The 16,863-nt window shown below is 47.8% G+C and overlaps 1 protein-coding gene across 1 annotated transcript; it reads right to left on the reverse strand.

Annotated features, from left to right (window-relative positions):
* Positions 1–4,798: 4,798 nt before the first annotated feature.
* On the reverse strand, positions 4,799–16,861 carry LOC117651110 (protein virilizer). The gene is given in 19 exon segments (XM_034394866.1): positions 4,799–7,047; positions 7,135–7,228; positions 7,319–7,711; positions 7,793–7,956; positions 8,079–8,600; positions 8,603–8,856; positions 8,943–9,196; positions 9,284–9,562; positions 9,646–12,464; positions 12,555–12,852; positions 12,936–13,022; positions 13,103–13,727; positions 13,811–14,096; positions 14,226–15,153; positions 15,238–15,429; positions 15,518–15,727; positions 15,806–15,941; positions 16,034–16,146; positions 16,634–16,861. Coding segments are annotated over 19 exon segments (8,148 nt in total). The 5' UTR covers positions 16,691–16,861; the 3' UTR covers positions 4,799–6,610.
* Positions 16,862–16,863: the final 2 nt, after the last annotated feature.

Consider the following 16,863-nt stretch of genomic DNA (forward strand, 5'->3'; position numbering starts at 1 on the left):
GCCTTTTAGTGACTTGAATGCGCAGGCGAGACCGAAACGAAACGAATGTATTTTGATCGGACAAATTCAAATCGTTTTGAAATTAGCCCTTGTCACAAAGGTGGCCCAACAGGTCCAGCGCCGCGCGCGAGGGGGTATGCACTCGCGTAATAGTCGGTTCACTCTGTCTGTAATAGCACGCGTAATAATACGCGTAATAGTCGCGTAATAGTCGCGTAATAGCCGAAATGGTCAAAATTTTATCAATTTTGGTGTGTTTTAGGCCGTTTTTAGCTAAATTCCGATTAATTTGTGGCGTAATAGAGCGTAATAGCGTAATAGTCGGTACACAGGTTCAGAGAGCGCATACCCCCTCGGCCGCGCGCTATGACGTCAAATGAGAACAAAACAACAACCTGGTCGCATTCCCTGCGCTGCCCCCTGGCTGCCCCCTGCTCCCTACTCTCCGATCGTCGAGGATGCTGGAGAGGGGATGGATGTCTGTCCGATTTGCCGTCCAACCCTCGGCCACTCCCGGCCGGCCCCAGCCAGCCCCAGCCAGCCCCACCGGCCCCGGCAAGCCCCTCGGCCCGGCACAGCCCGGCACAGCGCGGCACGTGGCGACGGAATTATTTTCTGCTTTCCGCACTTCACTCACTCCCTCCACAATCCCCCCCCTTTTCCGTCGCCTCGAAACCTCCATGCCACATCGAAAACCTGTTTTTAACCGGTGCACCAAATAAGCTTGCTTGCGGCCGAGTCCGTTCCCCAGGTCAAGTCTGGTCAAGTTCGCCGAGGGGGGCGTCCTCTACTGCCGCTGCACTGTTGGTCCAGGAATGTGACGTCACGTTCGCTAGAGTGAGAATTGTACCGCGTTCGTCTGTACGCGATCTCACATTCGTTTGATCGTGACACGGACGAATTTGGGATGTCACATGTCCGTTGTGAGGAAGACGATTCCGCCTCGCGCGACCTGCTCGCAAGCTCAGATAGATGCAGTTGGTTCTCATCATAGTCACCACGCGGCCGGCAGGGCAGGGCTGCAGGACGGTGACGATGTGGATCGGCGGATTGGCGCATTCTGTCGCATTGCCGCGGCGGGCCGGGCCGTCATTCAAACTAATCGGCCGCCAACCATGACCGCCGCATTTACATCGCCACTGGGCCGTGTCCGTGACGGCTTGACGGCGCCGTGACGCGGGATGGGCCCGGACGAGCTTCCAGACGGCGCCCCTCCCCGCCTCAATCACCCACTGCCTCCTTCTTCTGCCTTCATCGTGGACTCGATCGCGGACATTCTGCAGGCGCTGGACTCGCTAGAGGCGCGACGGCTCTAGGGGCACGGCGATGACAGCGCCCGCCCTCGATGGCGGTTCGGCCTGGTGGTCCACGCCGCCAACGCCGCGGCGGACCGGGCCCCGTGTCCTGGTTCCGCCCGTCCTGCCCGCCAGTCCCGGACCGTCCCGGACCGTCCCGGACAAAGGCGGCAAGGCGGCGTGGCGGCATGCAGGCCGCGTGGAGGGAGCCTTGTCCTCGCCCGGAAGGAGGAGGGATTGACACGGAAGGGCAGGCCTCGTTCGAAGGGCGGAGGGCGGCCGAGGGCGGCGAAAGGAGTGGAGCGCAGCAGGCGTTGTCGTGGCCCGGCCGCCCCTCCCAGACGGCAGGACGGAGCGGCCTGGCGGCGCCTGGCGGTCTCGAGAGTCTACAGAGGGGCGGTCGGGCCGGGGCTAGAGGCGGGGCGAGCTCAATGGATTCGCAGCACATGGCAGCACATGCACGGGTCACGGGCGGTCACGGGCCCTGAAAACGATAAGCCCAGAGGGGGCCTCCACCTCAGCGGTGCACGGCGGGCTAGAGGACAGTCAAGGTGGGCGTCACTCTGGGCACGTTCTGAGCCCGAGGAGTGCCCAGAGTGACCAAGGCACCACGTACTTGCGACATTCCTCCCTCCACAAATAGGACCACTGCGCACGTTGGCAGGTTGGCAGCGTGTAGCAGCGCGCCATCCCGCGTGGCCCGCGGAGTGGGAGACTTGAACGCACGGCCCGTCCTGGTCTAGAAGGATTCCCAGAGTCATTTTCGTCGCTGTGTCTCTATCGCACGCATGCGGCGTCCCGTATGTGAGTGAGAGGGACAGAGCGACGAAATCGACTTTCGGAATCAGTCTACTCTGGAATCAAGCCGGGCCGGTTGCCTACCCGCGCCGCTTCCGCCCTATAGAGAGTCCTACATCGGAAGGGGTAATACGTAGGGCTCTATTCCGCCCTACCTCTGCGGTGGCGTGGCCTCGAGGCCCCGGGTTCAACTCTGACTCCGACAGCCAAAAGCTGTGCCTGTCGCGGCCCGGGTGAGTGCGGCACTGCGGCACTACCGCCACAGTGAGTGCTGCGCCGCCTCACCTTCACCGCCTTTACCGCTCCCGTTTCGTTGTGTTCCTCGGAAGGAAAAGGAATAAATAGAAGACTGTGGTTTCGGTTTGGCTTTCCTTTCCTGGCAGGCACAGCTAGCTGGCAGTTGCAGGCGGCGGGGCGGAGTGCAGCCACCGCACCATGCTCGCCGTGGCCACCGTGGCCACCGTGCCCCCCATGCCCCCCATGCCCCCCATGCCCACCATGCTCGCCGTGGCTGCCGTGCCCACCATGCCCACCTCACTGAAGATTCGTCGCTTCCTATGGCGCGGCCGCGCGGAGGTCTTCGATCGCATCCACCCAGTGCGCGTTGTGCCGTGCGCCCCGCGACGCAATCGAGAGCATGATCGTGGACTGCACGCGGGGCGCCGGTCGGGGTGGCGCCAAGGCTGAGCGGAAACCCCGAGCCACGCCGCCAGCAGCCGCCAGTCGGTACCATCGGTACCATGTACCATCGGTACCATGTACCATCGGCACCATGTAACATCGGTACCAACCGCATGCCTCGCGGCTGGCTCGTATTTCGCAGCTGCAGCCTCACTCTGTTCGACACGCGGACGAGAACAAGCGGAGATATGTGTGTGTGTGTGTGTGTGTGTGTGTGTGTGTGTGTGTGTGTGTGTGTGTGTGTGTGTGTGTGTGTGTGTGTGTGTGTGTGTGTGTGTGTGTGTGTGTGTGTGTGTGTGTGTGTGTGTGTGTGTGTGTGTGTGTGTGTGTGTTTTAATACCGGCAGGTTGGCATCTGCCGGCAGTCGCCGATGCTACCTGTTGTTTTTGCCGTTGTCGCCGGGCTGCTATTTTGCACAGCGCAGCGCCGTGCCGTGCCGTGCCGTGCCGTGCCGTGCCAGTACCAGCCTTGCCTCGCCGCGACCACGCTGCGACATCGCGGCCGATCACGACGGTGCACTGCGGTGCACTGCGATTCACCTGGCAGGGTGAACGAGAGGCCCCCACCTGGTGCGCCACCTTGTTGACGAGTTGACGCCGCGGACACAGATCGATCTGATTGGACCAACGCGTTGTTTGGCAGACCGCCCTCTCCACTCTCGCCCACGACCGCGTCCGCCGCGTCCGCCCGCTGCTGGCCGTGCTGGCCCAGGCCGCGCGCCTGGCCGCCCGACTCCAGGACGTTCAGGGGTCCAGGGACCCAGGATGGTCCAGGACCGACGGAGGGAGCGGTCGGGCGGTGCATGGCGGCATGGCGGTGCAGCTCAGGCTTGTTCGCGCCCAATGACCATTGCGGTTCCCGCCGGCGACGCGGCAGCGGCAGGCTCTGCGAAAGGTGTACGAGGTGTACCTGCGATCTGCGCGTGCTTCGCGTCCTTTGCGTCTGCGTCTTGGTCTTCGGCGGGCCGTGTGCGCAGGAGCGCGGAGCAGCACGGCCGGCGTTGCCAGATTACGCATGCGGTGCGATGAATTGTAGGAAGTAGGCGGTGGGCCGATGCCGATTTGGGTTGGATGATTTGGGCGGGCACGCCGGCCGGCCCGGGGTTGTGCGTTGCCCGCGAGGGAACGACCACACTCGCCCCGCCCCGCCATCAGGCCCTACGGCTATCCCGACTCCTTGACTATGTGGCTATGAATGGCGCAGTTCCCACCACGTTCAAGGAGAAATGGAGTGGAGTCCACCGCCCGCCTCCATCCAGCTGCACTGTGACTGTGCACTGGCGGCATAGCCGGCCTTAAACGTTGTGTGCCCCCCTTCCCGCCTCTCCCTTTCTCGCTGTCTTTCTCTTTCTCTCTCTCTCTCTCTCTCGCTCGCTACTCCCACTCCCGCGAGCGCGCCTGGTACCGGCAGGTACGTTCGCTCTCCGACCCCAGCCCCGCGCCCGTCCCTGGACTCCTGACTTGGCTCAGCTTCGGGCACGAGGCACGGGTACCGAGTTGCCGGCTGGGCGCGGCGGAGTCGCGGCGTCGCGGTCCATGTCCGCTCCGTCACTACTCCACGCCCTCCGAACGCCTTTGGCCGGTGGCGCTACCCCGCGTCTCAAATGTGTAACAGACTAGCTCCATATAGCTAACTCCACTAGCTCCAACAATCTAGCTCCTTAGCTGACACACTCTTCCTCGCAGTTACCATGTGTGGGAAAAAAAAGTAACCCCAGAGAGTATCCAAATGTTGACGTTAGGGATGATTCTGATTTCAACCAATGAAAGCAAGAGAAAAGGAAATAATCATTGAAAAAGAGAAAACACGGTAGTTTTATTTTTAACAAATTTAATATGTAATAATTTGTCTTAAGCTCGTCTCTACCAATATTAACACTTATAGATATATACAACTTTCTGACAGCCCAGTCATCATCGTCAGCATTGAGCTGGACAATCATTTCTCGTAAAACATCTATCTTGAAAATTCCTCCTCCACATTTTATTGTTTGGCTTAGCAATGAAAATGAATTTCTGCAAGTCTACATCAACACCGTCCCATTTAATTAACAGTCTCCAAAATATGGCAACAACAACAAAATTGATCTCTCCTTCCAAAAATATTTCTAGAATAAATATACGGGCTCAGTACATTATCAATTAGGTAAAACCATTGGGAGCAGATATAATGCCACAGATAAAAAAAATAAAAGGGCCAACGTATCACACTTTTGGCAAAATACATCTAACACTACACTTTAGGAAAACCAGAGGGAGCATTCACAAAAATAAAAATGATCCATTCAGCCTTAAACTTAACATATAAAATATATATTTCTGATTAAGTAGATGAACAGGTTAATAAACAATATGTTCAGCGGCAATCACCATCACCTAAACATTTCAATCAGGTTCTATTTTTAAGTTTAATTAAATAAGATAGAAATGAGCAAATCAATAAGTTTTTTTCTTTCTTCAAGGTTCAACCTTACTGGTCTAAAGGTAATTCCAAATTTTGGTTGGTCTTAATCCCAATACTGGAAACTGGTTTAGGTTTATCTACATAATGTAGGGAATGCAAGCACATAGTTGAAATCAACTTCAGACGGCTTTTTGCATTTCACAATTTATCTGGGACCTATGTGTTTGGATAACGAGTTGTTGAGATGAGGATTTCAAAGTTTATCCAGAATGATCGATCACAGAAAAGGAAAACAAATCAATTGGATTCTTTTAAATTAGCTTTGAAAAAATAATTGTTTAACTTTCTTGAAGTCTAAGATTGAAACTGTGTAGGAAGAAAAATGGGACTTAACATGTTTAAAATGAAGCATCACTCTATGAAGACCCAAACACAAATTAATTAGGAACAAAAAACATTTCAATTGATATTCAATTGTCCAAAACCAGATTGAAATTTAAAAGGAAAAAAAAATGCACAGTGGCAGTCTTATTTAAACAGCTTATGAAACATAATAGCCATGCCATGAAATAGCATATCACCTCACAAAACGTAACAACTAGTTGCTGAAGGGTGAGAGCACTATACAAGGAGGATTTCATGACTAGACTAACACCCACAAAAGAAGAGGTTGCTGACATGAAAAAGAGGCAACCAAAATATGGAGTCTCAGCTGTCAGGATAAAAGGTTTGAAAATACATGAGAAAAGGATTGACTTAGCATCCTGAAATAAAATAAGTCACATCTTTCCAGTTCCTTAACATCAGACTGAGGTGATAATGTTTAGTACTATTGTATTCCTGATGTTCAATACTGAAAGGTCAATACAATGTAAATAGCATCTTAACATGATAACAGCAATGTCGAACTAAGAATTTACTTCTTCATAATTATTACAGGAAAAAAAATATGAAGAAAAAGTCATTGACATTGTAACAAACATGAATGAACCTGATATTTCCAGCAATCATTTTCAAATGATTGAAACAGACACATAAAATGTACATAACAATAACATTTAACATGTTTCTTAAATGCCACAGTTCAAAAGGAAATATCAACAGTTTTGAGAAATCTCGTTAAAAGCATCATTGGTGAATTCCTAATGAGAATACGCTACAAAACTTTGAACAAATTGATCACCACAAGAATAAAATATAGAATTTCAACAAAGCTGTTGCGTCACAAAAAAAAAAAAAGGATGTGTGTACAGACAGTGAATTCTTGCTCTAACAGTCATCAGTGTTTAAAAAGGCAAATGAATCCCATTGATAGGAATAACTAATCACTTCAAAATAGGCATTGTTAGTTCAAGATTTCACCATACAACCAAAACAACACAAAAATAAATTTATTGCAATAATCTGTCGCTGGCGTCTGACTAGACTTGTCCTCAACGAGTAAACGTCCGCTGGTGCCGCCCTGAGTCCCTGCGGTTGTTGGGGCCACCGCGGCCCATGGGCCCGGGGCCCGGGCCGCCCCCGAAGCGGTCCCTGTCCTTGCCCCCGAGTCCAGGCCCGGCGTGGCCGGCGTGGCCGGCGTGGCCGGCGTGGCCGGGCCAGTTGGCGCCACCGCCAGCCCGCAGTCCGGGGCCCCCCAGCCGGCCGGCCAGGTTGGAGCCTAGCTTGTCCTCCGGCCGCAACATGCGACCATGGGCCTGGCCGTGGCCGCCGTGGCCGCCGTGGCCGTCCCTCTGGTCCATGGCGCGGAACTGGCGCTGGGGCCCGAGACCACCCATCTGCCCCTGGCCCACCCCCTCATGGGGGCCTGGACCGCCTGGACCCCACGGGCCGGGGATGTCATTTCGCAGATTCGCTGCCCGCAGTCCACCTGGAATGGAATTCAATAGAGAGAATAAGGACACATTCCAAATCGCCCTCTTCCTCTTAGTCAAAATGCAGACAAACTCATACACACCTTCCCGTCGATATTGGTGGCCAGAGCCAAAGAATCTTCCCCGGTCCGAGCCAAAGCCCCGACCCCGCCCTCTCGAGCGCGTGGCCATCATGTCCTGCTGAAACATAACACCAGAATAATTCCCTAGAGTCACATTCAAGTTACCAAACAATGAACCAAGCACCAAGTAGTAAAGAGGTCTTACCTTTGCTGCCCTCATGGAAAGTTTGTTGTACCCAGTGGGCCCTGTAGGTTGGGCACCACAGGTTTCAAGAGCCACAAAATCATCCACGTGAAGAGAGGGGGGCCTTGATGTATTGGGAGGCCTAGAACGAAATAGATCTCCTCGCTGAGGAACTGGGCGACTAAATCCTCTGCCTCGCATAGGAGTGACAAATGGTCGCCTTGTTTTCACATCTGTGCTTAAGTACTTTGCATCTTCACCAGCAGCCCGTTTTTTTGTAATTTCAGTATCTATACGGTCAACATCAACTTCATCTCCAAGACCAGCTCGAAGACGGCATAAACGAACAGACTCTGAGAGGAGGTGCAAATCTGGTATATTCTCTCTTGCAAAATCCACAAGATCGCATGTAACCTACAAAAGCAGTCAGAAGCAAGAAATTAATAAGTAGATAGAAAAAAGTTCATGGAAATAAGGCAAACATAATATTCTCACTTGTTCTGAGTCCTGATCAGCTTCATCAGAGGTAGGAACAGAAAGCCAATAACCCTGGCACAGTCTGTCATCATCTGGCTCACATATGGTGAACACATGTCGCAGAGCAAATTGGTTTAGGAGAGTTTCGGGTGTTGGTATGATTATTTCTGCAATATCGGCAGCTAGAAAAAAAAAGAAGGCAAAAAATCGGTATTTCAATTTGTTTTTAGAACAGATTCAAAATTTCTTAAATGTAAGGAAATTACAAGATAAACAATCTTCTTCATATATAATAGAAATGTACCTTTGACCTCAGTTTGCTGGTTGGAATCATCATCCAGAATTCTGATGAGTCCAACCACGCTTTCATGTAAATTTTCCAAAGATTCCTCTTCTATGGAGCACTCTCGAAGCAGTTTCTCTAAGTGCAAAATAGGATGTCTTTTGTGGGATGGTTCACCATTTTTGACATCCTCAAAGGGAATAGGTAAATCTGTCCGGTTCCAGCCCACCACTTGTATCAATTCAGGTACACTGAGTACAAGTTTCCTTGCAGGTAATCCATCATTACTAGGGGGTTCAAGGTCTACATTTTGAGGTTTGGGTGAAGGATGTAGCTGTTGGTTGCCAAGTAAATTATGTGGTAGGGTGTTCTGGTTTTCAGTCTGTTGAAGTTGGTTCTCTGAATGATCAGTTGTCTGTAATTTCTTTAGATCTTCTGTAACTTCTTCAGCTGGCTGTGTTTTCACTGTTGGACTGACATCTGTTTTACAGTGGTTCTCTGAATCATCTGAACCATTATTCATGGATAGTTCATCAACCTCATGGGTTGAGCTTCTTCTTTGATAAAATCTAAATCTTTGGCTCCTCCAGCTTGGTGAGGGCTTTCACATTTGATGGGTATCTTGTTCCGAAACAAAACTGATTCATTGTCTGTATATTCCCCATCAAGTGTAATACACAATCTCAACAGCTCTAATGAGGTAGACAATGTGGATAACAAATCAGAAGAATCTTTGCTAAAGGAGGTGCAAAACTTTGAAAATAAATGCCAAAGGCCATCTGTTTTCCTAAGCAGACAACTGTAAAAAAAGAAAACAGTGGTAAATTCCACACAAAACATTACAAGGCCCAAAAAAAATTAGGAATGCAAGAACAAAAAACATACCTTCTCAAATGGTAGAACCCATAATCATGCTCCACTAACATTAGAAATGTGCGAACAGTTGGCAGAAGAGTGGTGAAAGAGTGATGTGAGTTTGACATATGATCCAACAAAACTGTACAAAACATTGAGAGAAGATCTCGTGGTGGGAGGGCACAAGCCAAATATATCTGGTGACTTAAGGCTGAATCGGATCCAGGTGTGGGGGGAGGCACGAGTGATATGTCAACATCACAGAGCGATTGGAGCACTGATACCTGGATACAGAATACAACATTATTTAATCAAACACAAATCCAACTTAATTTATACTGACACACATAGCAAAGAGCTTGTTAACTCACCACACACTCTTGGGCTTGAACATGTGATGAAGAATCATGTGCATTTCGTAAGATATTGCACAGGTGGGTGACAAGCTGAGGGAATCTTTCATCAGATTTCACTCCACTGCCACAAACCCCTGCACATAGAAGGTTTAAAACCGCACACTTCACAGATGCATGCGAAATTAGACAAGCCAAAAAGTTGAGTAAGCGAGCTGTATGGCTGGTACAAGGTCCTTCAGTTGGTGCAGCAATATTTGGTGGGGCTTTAGTGTTGACATTCAAACTGACAAGAATCTGCAGACAGAGAATAAAAGTTCAGAAAATACAAATTAAAGCTTACTGAGGAAAAGCTAATTTGAGTGTAAAAGCACACTTACTGCATCCAAAACAGATCTGGCAACAACAAGAGCTGTTGGAGCAGCCAGGTCAGAAAGTTGGACACACACTCTCCTCAGCAACTGAAGTAGGGGTGGACATGAACTTCCACACATAGTGGAAATAAGGTCCCCAATGACAGCACTCTGTGAATGCAAATGTGCACACCAAAGTTTGCGACTACTCATTGCTAGGGCAACTTCTTCAGGTGGTAAAGGTGAACGAGTTTGGACAGGGAGGGGCAAGGGCAGCAATTCAGACACCATGAGCAGGCCAGACATGAACGTATGGGCATTAGTCGTCACATACTTCAAGACTTCAGCCATCATCAACGTCCACAAGCTCTTGTTGAGACCCTCACTCTCAGACAAAGACTCAAGCTGGACTGGCTGAGTATAGGCCAGCAGAGTCTCAATGACTTCTTTGCACCCTCTTTGGGCTGAATCAGTCGCTAGGGCTCCACTTGGGAAAGCATGCAAAAGAGTGTAGGTCTTGAGAAGAACACCAATGGCGGTCAAATCTCGGAAGTCTGTGTTACGGCATTGGATAACCAAAGTTAGCATATGGCGCAGCAGCTCCAGTGCTGGCAAGATGATTGATGTGATAACAGCTCCTCGCATGCCCAAAAATACAGAGGCATGTAGGGCAGGCTGGTCGTACGCCTCACACATTTTGGCTAGGATTGCTGTCATGTGCGAGACACCATCAAGTGAAAATAGTTCCAGAACTACAAATTTATGCTTCAGTTCCAGATAGGAAAATTGATAGTTTGCATTGTTGTCAAAACAGTTCTCTAGGCTGTAAGAAGATACAGCAAGGTGCCGCAAAATACGTAGAGTAGTGATGAGCTCCCCTGGGAATGTAGCTGTTTGGTCAATATTCCTCTTCACAATATCACAGAGTTGTGATATATCATCATAGGAAAATAGCTGTGTGTTCTCAACAACTTGCAAATAGGGTACGACTTCATGGAGTTTGGAATTTGAATTTCTTGCAATCCTCAGAATTTGTAAACCAAACTGTTGAAGAAATGAACCATTCTCATTGAGCTTCACAATACAAGTTATCAAATCATCTACAAAATTCTTCCCTGGAAATTTTTTATACTTGGTATCAGCTTCAGGGGCAATGTATGTGGCAAGGTTCAGCAGGACTTTCATAAAATCTCCTCTACTTAAGACATGTATGAGGGAACTCTTTCCCACATTAGAAAAGCTAAGATAATACAAGCCTAATAAATTCTCAAAAACTTCGTGCCTCTCAGGATCCGTGTTCCCAGAAGATACTGCATCCAGTATCAGGTCAATGAAATGAAGAGCTTGAAGACGGTAAGCAATGCACAATCCTAGGTATTGTGATGACGATGGCGAGATTGTAGATTCGTCAAGAAGTTCATCACTAGAAGACTGTTGTAAGAGAATGCGTAGTAATACATTGGTAGAATCTGTATGAGTTGCCAAATATTGCAGTCCCTCATGAGAATCTGCTAGGGCTTTGATTACATTGAATAAAGGACTCAAAACTATGCTACAACTCATTGTCAGAGGTGAAGTCAGAAGAACGTTACAACACTCCAAAAAACTGTGACAGTGAAGAAATGAAAATAAAGCAGGATAGGGACGCTGGACTTCTTGACAACAGGCACCCAAGTCAAACTGTGCATGGCCTGGCAAAAACCTCTTTGGCTGAGCAAGCATGAGTGGAGCTTGGTTGTAAATTGAAGTTATTTCTGAAAGACAAGCTACCAGAGTGTCCATCAATTCAAACTCTGATGAGTTTTCTACAGAGGAAACATCAACAATAGATTTAAATAAATTGTCTATTAATTTCGTCTTTTTCTCAGAAGCATCAAGATTGATACTGATCAGTGACTTGACAGTACTTTTGAACTTCTCAAGAACTTCATAAAAATGTAGTTTACGAATTAAATTGCACAGAGCAAATTTAGTCCGGGATAGTTTTTCGGTCTTAAACATTAATATCAATGCTTGATAACCGTTCAGTCCTGAATATTTCTGAGTACCATGTAAAGAGACCCTCCTTTTGAAATAACGGACTGACTTCTTCCCATTATCATTCACTACAATCTTCTTGAAGACAAAATTTCCTCTCTTAGAACTATTTTTGCAATGCTGGGGGTTTTCTTCCTGTAACCACTCAGGTTGATCTTTTAATACTGTCTCTTTGCTTCTCTTCCCCTCTGCATCTTGTCTTTCTTCATTCAACATTTCTAAATGTGTCCCTTCCACTGTTTCTTCATTTAGATTGCCTTGTAACTTTTCTAGAGAAAATGTTTCATTTTTACGAGTTTTACTGTTGGTCTCTTCATTTAGTTCCATTTTTTCTTCCTTGAATGAAGTATTTGTATGTTCATGTCCTTCATTCTTCACCTGGGTGTCTTTGGCTTTCTCTTCAAGCTCTTCAGGTTCTTCCTGGACAAATTTGCTTTTCTTTGAATTTTCTTTCTTAAATTTAAGCCTGTCAGCCAGTTTCAAACCATTTACACGGGGTACAGACACTTGCAGGAGCAAGAAATGTTCAACAGCAAACCTATTGCAAAGACTGGCATCTAATGCTCTGAGAATCATCAGTCTTATAGATAATGACATGCAATCCATATGGTAGAGTTGTAAAAGGCGTTGATGAATTTTTTCATTCACAATGAGGAGCTCAGCCAAAGCTCCACTACACATACAAAGAATCTCTACCAAACGAACTCCAACTTTGATGTGACGTATTTTGTAACCGGGTTGAGGTTGCAGGAGGGCCATGTTAAAATTAAGGCCGACTTGAACCCAAGACACAAGACGTTTAAGAATGTCTGTAAAATTTTAAAAAGTTAAGTGATAAATCAGTTTTATTTTTTCTTTGCTGATTTAAAGAAATTATTAGGGCTGACTGATGCACTTACCTATTCTTTTTTGAGTGAATGGGAGGCCGGGGAGAATCACATTACAAGCCTGCTCTGCTGCATGAACCCAACCCTCTCTCATTTCTTTTTTTGAACAAATATCGTCAAACTGTAACACAACTTCCTCAAGCTTATGAGCTTCTTCAGGCATTTCTTCAACCAATAAAGGGATTTGCACAAAGCTCTGGTTTTCAGAATTTGAAGTAGTTTTGTTATCTCTTGAATGTTTTTTCTCTTGCATCTGACATTTCCTAATGAACTGAGCTTCAGAAGAAGATATACATGGGTCCTTCAAATACTGGAACCAAATCAAAAGCAAAGTTCAATACTAATGCATAAAATAAACAGAGGCAGATGTATTGCCGAGAAGAAGAAACTCACCACCAGGGGCTGATAATCAAAGTGGAAAGGATTAAATGCTTTACTAAGCTCCTCAGCTTCATCAGGGAAAAAGTCCAAGTCCTGAAACTGATTAGGTAAAAGGCTGTAGTGGGAATCTTAGAGACAAAAATCCAGATTTGTGAAATCCGCTAATGATGCAATCCTACCTGACAGTCATCGTCAATATCTTCATCACTGAGGATGGGTTCGAACTGCTCTCCATCAAGACTTGCTTCATCTTGATTGAATGGTGAATCCACGGCACTCGAAACAGCTACAGAAAGATGTATGGCATTGACTGGCGAGGAAGTGAGAGAGGCGGTGGCGGTGGGAGGCGTGCCAACGGGCGTGCCTGGAGCAGCCGACGGCCCGGGCGAAGTGGCCGGGGGCGTGGAGGCGGTGGAGGCCCCCAGGGTGACTGCGGCGCCGGCTGGGCTGCTGGCCGAGATGGAGGCAGGCACAGGAGCGGCATGCTGGTTGGCGCCACTCGCGCCACTGGCGGACGGGTGGCACGCTGGCGAGGTGGCCAAGGCCAAGGCCGATGTGGGGACTGAGGTGGGCGCTGTGGCCGAGGCCAAAGATGACATGGGTGCCGAGGCCGTCGAGGACACTGAGGCCGCGGGCGAGGCCAGAGGGCTGGGCGTGGCCAGAAGGGGAGGCCGGGAGGCCGCGGCAGCCGCCGCAACCGCGGCAGCAAGAACCGAGGTGTCTCCACCGGAAGCCAGCAGCGCCAGGTGGGCCGCAGCTTCCCTCTCTCGGGCGTCGTCTAGCATAGGGTCCACGGTCAACGGCCTGTCAAATGGCAAAACGCATGTCAAAATGGCAATGTTTGAAAGGACACGAGAGTTTGGACCATCACGAGAAAATAAATGCACCTCATGACACCAGTTTTAAATTCATCAACAAAATCGTCTTGAATAGGGGTGCCAGCTGTGTTGTCTAGGTTTAGATCTGGGGAGGCAGTTTTATCTGCTGCAGATTCAAAATCCTTGGAGCTCTGTGGGGGCAATGAGGAAGAATCCATTTCTGACCCACATAAGTTAGCACTGTCCAGCTCAGCATCAGGATCAGCTTCAGGAATTTCTCCTTCAGATATTGATTCAACATCACCCGGTGATATTGATCCAAACTGAACTTGAGAGGGAGGTGGGGAAGTCATGTCTGAAACAAAAAGTGTTGATACTTTCTAATTAAGATGTTGATAAGCTTGAAGAAAGAACAAGCCCAACAAGTAAAATAATAAGAATAGAAAAAAATAATTGTTTAAACGTTTTCTATCTAGTAACAAACCTTTAGATTGTGGAGGTGGTGGGATCAATGATGGAGACAGTGGTGCTTTATCTTCAGGAGGAGTATGAGGTCTCTTGTGTGGCACATGGGGAGGGATGGGAGGCGTTCTGGGGCGCTTCCTGCTGGGAGCTTCATCGCGATCCCTCTCCTCTGCCCAGTCGGCAGCATGAGACCCCCTGTCCCGCTCTCGGTCCCTGTCTCTCTGCCCTGCGTAAGGAGCAGCCCGGTGATGGTCATCTGGTGAGTGATCACCCCATGAATTGGAAGATCTATTGTGGTCCCTGTCATGGTCCCTTTCTCTTCGAGGCCATTCTCCACTTCTTCTCTTGTTGTCCCAATCAGGATCACGGTCTCTATCTCGATCACGAGACACTGCTCGATTATAGTCTCTTGAGCCACTGTTGCTGCGCTCTCTCACTTTGTCCCTGAGTCTATCCCTGTCATCTCTTCGGCGTTCCTCCCAGTCTCTGTCTGTTGACCTGTCACGGCTTCTATCACGACTCCTTTCCCGACTTCTGTCATGACTCCTTTCACGACTTCTGTCATGACTCCTTTCCCGACTTCTGTCATGACTCCTTTCACGACTTCTATCACGACTTCTATCACGACTTCTGTCACGACTTCGGTCACGACTTCTGTCACGACTTCTGTCACGACTTCTGTCACGACTCCTCTCCCTGCTGTACACATCTCTGCCGCGCCCTCTGTCTCTCAGTCGGTCTCTGTCACGATCAGGCTCTCTGCCTCTGTCACGATCTCGATCGCGTTCGCGGTCTCTGTCACGTTCGCGTTCTCTATCTTTCCTGTCCCAAGGCATTTTGTCTTCAGGGCGAGAACTGGTCGTTTCCCATGGAAGAGGCTCAGAGTCGTAAGGGCGTTGACCATCCTTTGATGTGTCATATCCATCATTCACCCTAGTGAGGCCCGACTGAAAATTTAAAATGTAAGTCAAGATTACACAAAACAATGAAACACAAAATAGGACACATTCCGTATCCATTGCAAGACATACTCGGGAGGCTTGAGAACCATGGTTTCCTTGTTGGCTCCAGTCGTCATGATAGTTATGATTGATTGGTAATGAAGTGTAGTCTCCCGATACAGGCCCAAGAGGCATTGATTGGTGTTGCTCTGTTTGGTAACCACCGTTGTACGGATCACCCCGATTAGAGTCTACCATATAAGCCCGCTCGGCTCCAGCAACCTTTTCAGGGATTAGCATGACAAAAAATTATTTGAAGAAGATGTGGATATCAAACTATTTACAATGCACAATGATTAAGATATTTCACCTGGGCATGCTGTTGAACCCATTCCTGAGTTGCTGCACTGGCTGCAACAGCCTCTGGAGGTAGGGATTCAGACCCGAGAGGTAGTGTGAGGTGTGAATGGGAATGAGCATTTGTAGGAGTCTGTTCTTGCATGGCGTCCCGGGGAATTCCATACACTGCCAAAGTGATAGTGGTATACCAGCCCCGGAGCACAAGACCATCAGTGGGCACCTAAATGGTAAGGGTGAGTAATATATTCAAGAAACAATCTGCAGTAAATGGCAAAGGAAAGGACAATAAATAACTTACCTTTCTTTTGCACTCCAGGTGAATACTTCCATTTTGTTTGTATTCAAAACCACCCAAGCTTTCAAATGTGCACGCTCCAGATTTTTCCAAATCATTTACAAAAAACTCAATCTCAAATTGTGAAGGGTTGGTGGCTCTGTTGAGATCAGCAACAATGAGGATGAAGTTTAAAACAGAAAATAATAGATCCTAGAAATTAAATGATTTTTATCTCCTTGACAAACTTACCCAAGTCTAACACCACCAGGGAAATCAGCTTGAACCCTTGCTCCCAAAGGGATGATGCGAACTTCACTAATATATACTATGTTGGGAAACTGCACAAGATCTAAATTTATTTCCTGAAAAAAGTGAAAAGTTTCAAAATTTTGTTTACACTTTAAGCAAAGGACAAGGGAAATAAAATTAATCTTTCTTATACTCGATTTAAAACAATAAAATTTAAAAAACCAACAACATTGAGCATGAGCCGTATCGGGTGGAGAATAAAATTAAGGTTGGATTCAGAATAAAATCGTTCATAAACCCTCAACTTTGAAAGGTTATGTTGCCCACAAACGTCAAGTATTCAACAAGAAAAAATTAACCTCATGAGAGAAAGACGATACGGATTCGGACCAGAGTGTCAAGAGACACAAGAAAATTCCGATACCACTTGTATTTTGTTGCCACAATTAACGAAATAAAGTAAGTTTCTACTTATGCCGACGCTACATCCGGCGGTTCGACATAATAGTGACAATAAGTATTCGAATAATAAAATAAATGTGAAATCGAAAAACGACTGAAGGGTCGCAAAGCTACTGTGAGTCAATTAACAAAACTTACTTCAGAACTTTCATGAGAAAACGTATCGAAAAATACAAGTTCTGCATTTTCCGCCATGACTTTTCCCTGAAGTTGAAGTACTTTCTTCTTTCTTCTCTTCTTCTTCGCAATGTTGTTTTTCAGTCACAGCCTTCCTGCATGATACAGCACGTATTCTACTGGACCGCGAAGTCAGTCAATGTTTGAATCTGTTTTGACGCCCGGCTACTTTCGGCCTAAGGCATCTTCGG

The sequence above is a fragment of the Thrips palmi genome, unplaced genomic scaffold (genome assembly GCF_012932325.1).
Source record: "Thrips palmi isolate BJ-2018 unplaced genomic scaffold, TpBJ-2018v1 HiC_scaffold_5, whole genome shotgun sequence".
Classification (NCBI taxonomy): Eukaryota; Metazoa; Arthropoda; class Insecta; order Thysanoptera; family Thripidae; genus Thrips; species Thrips palmi.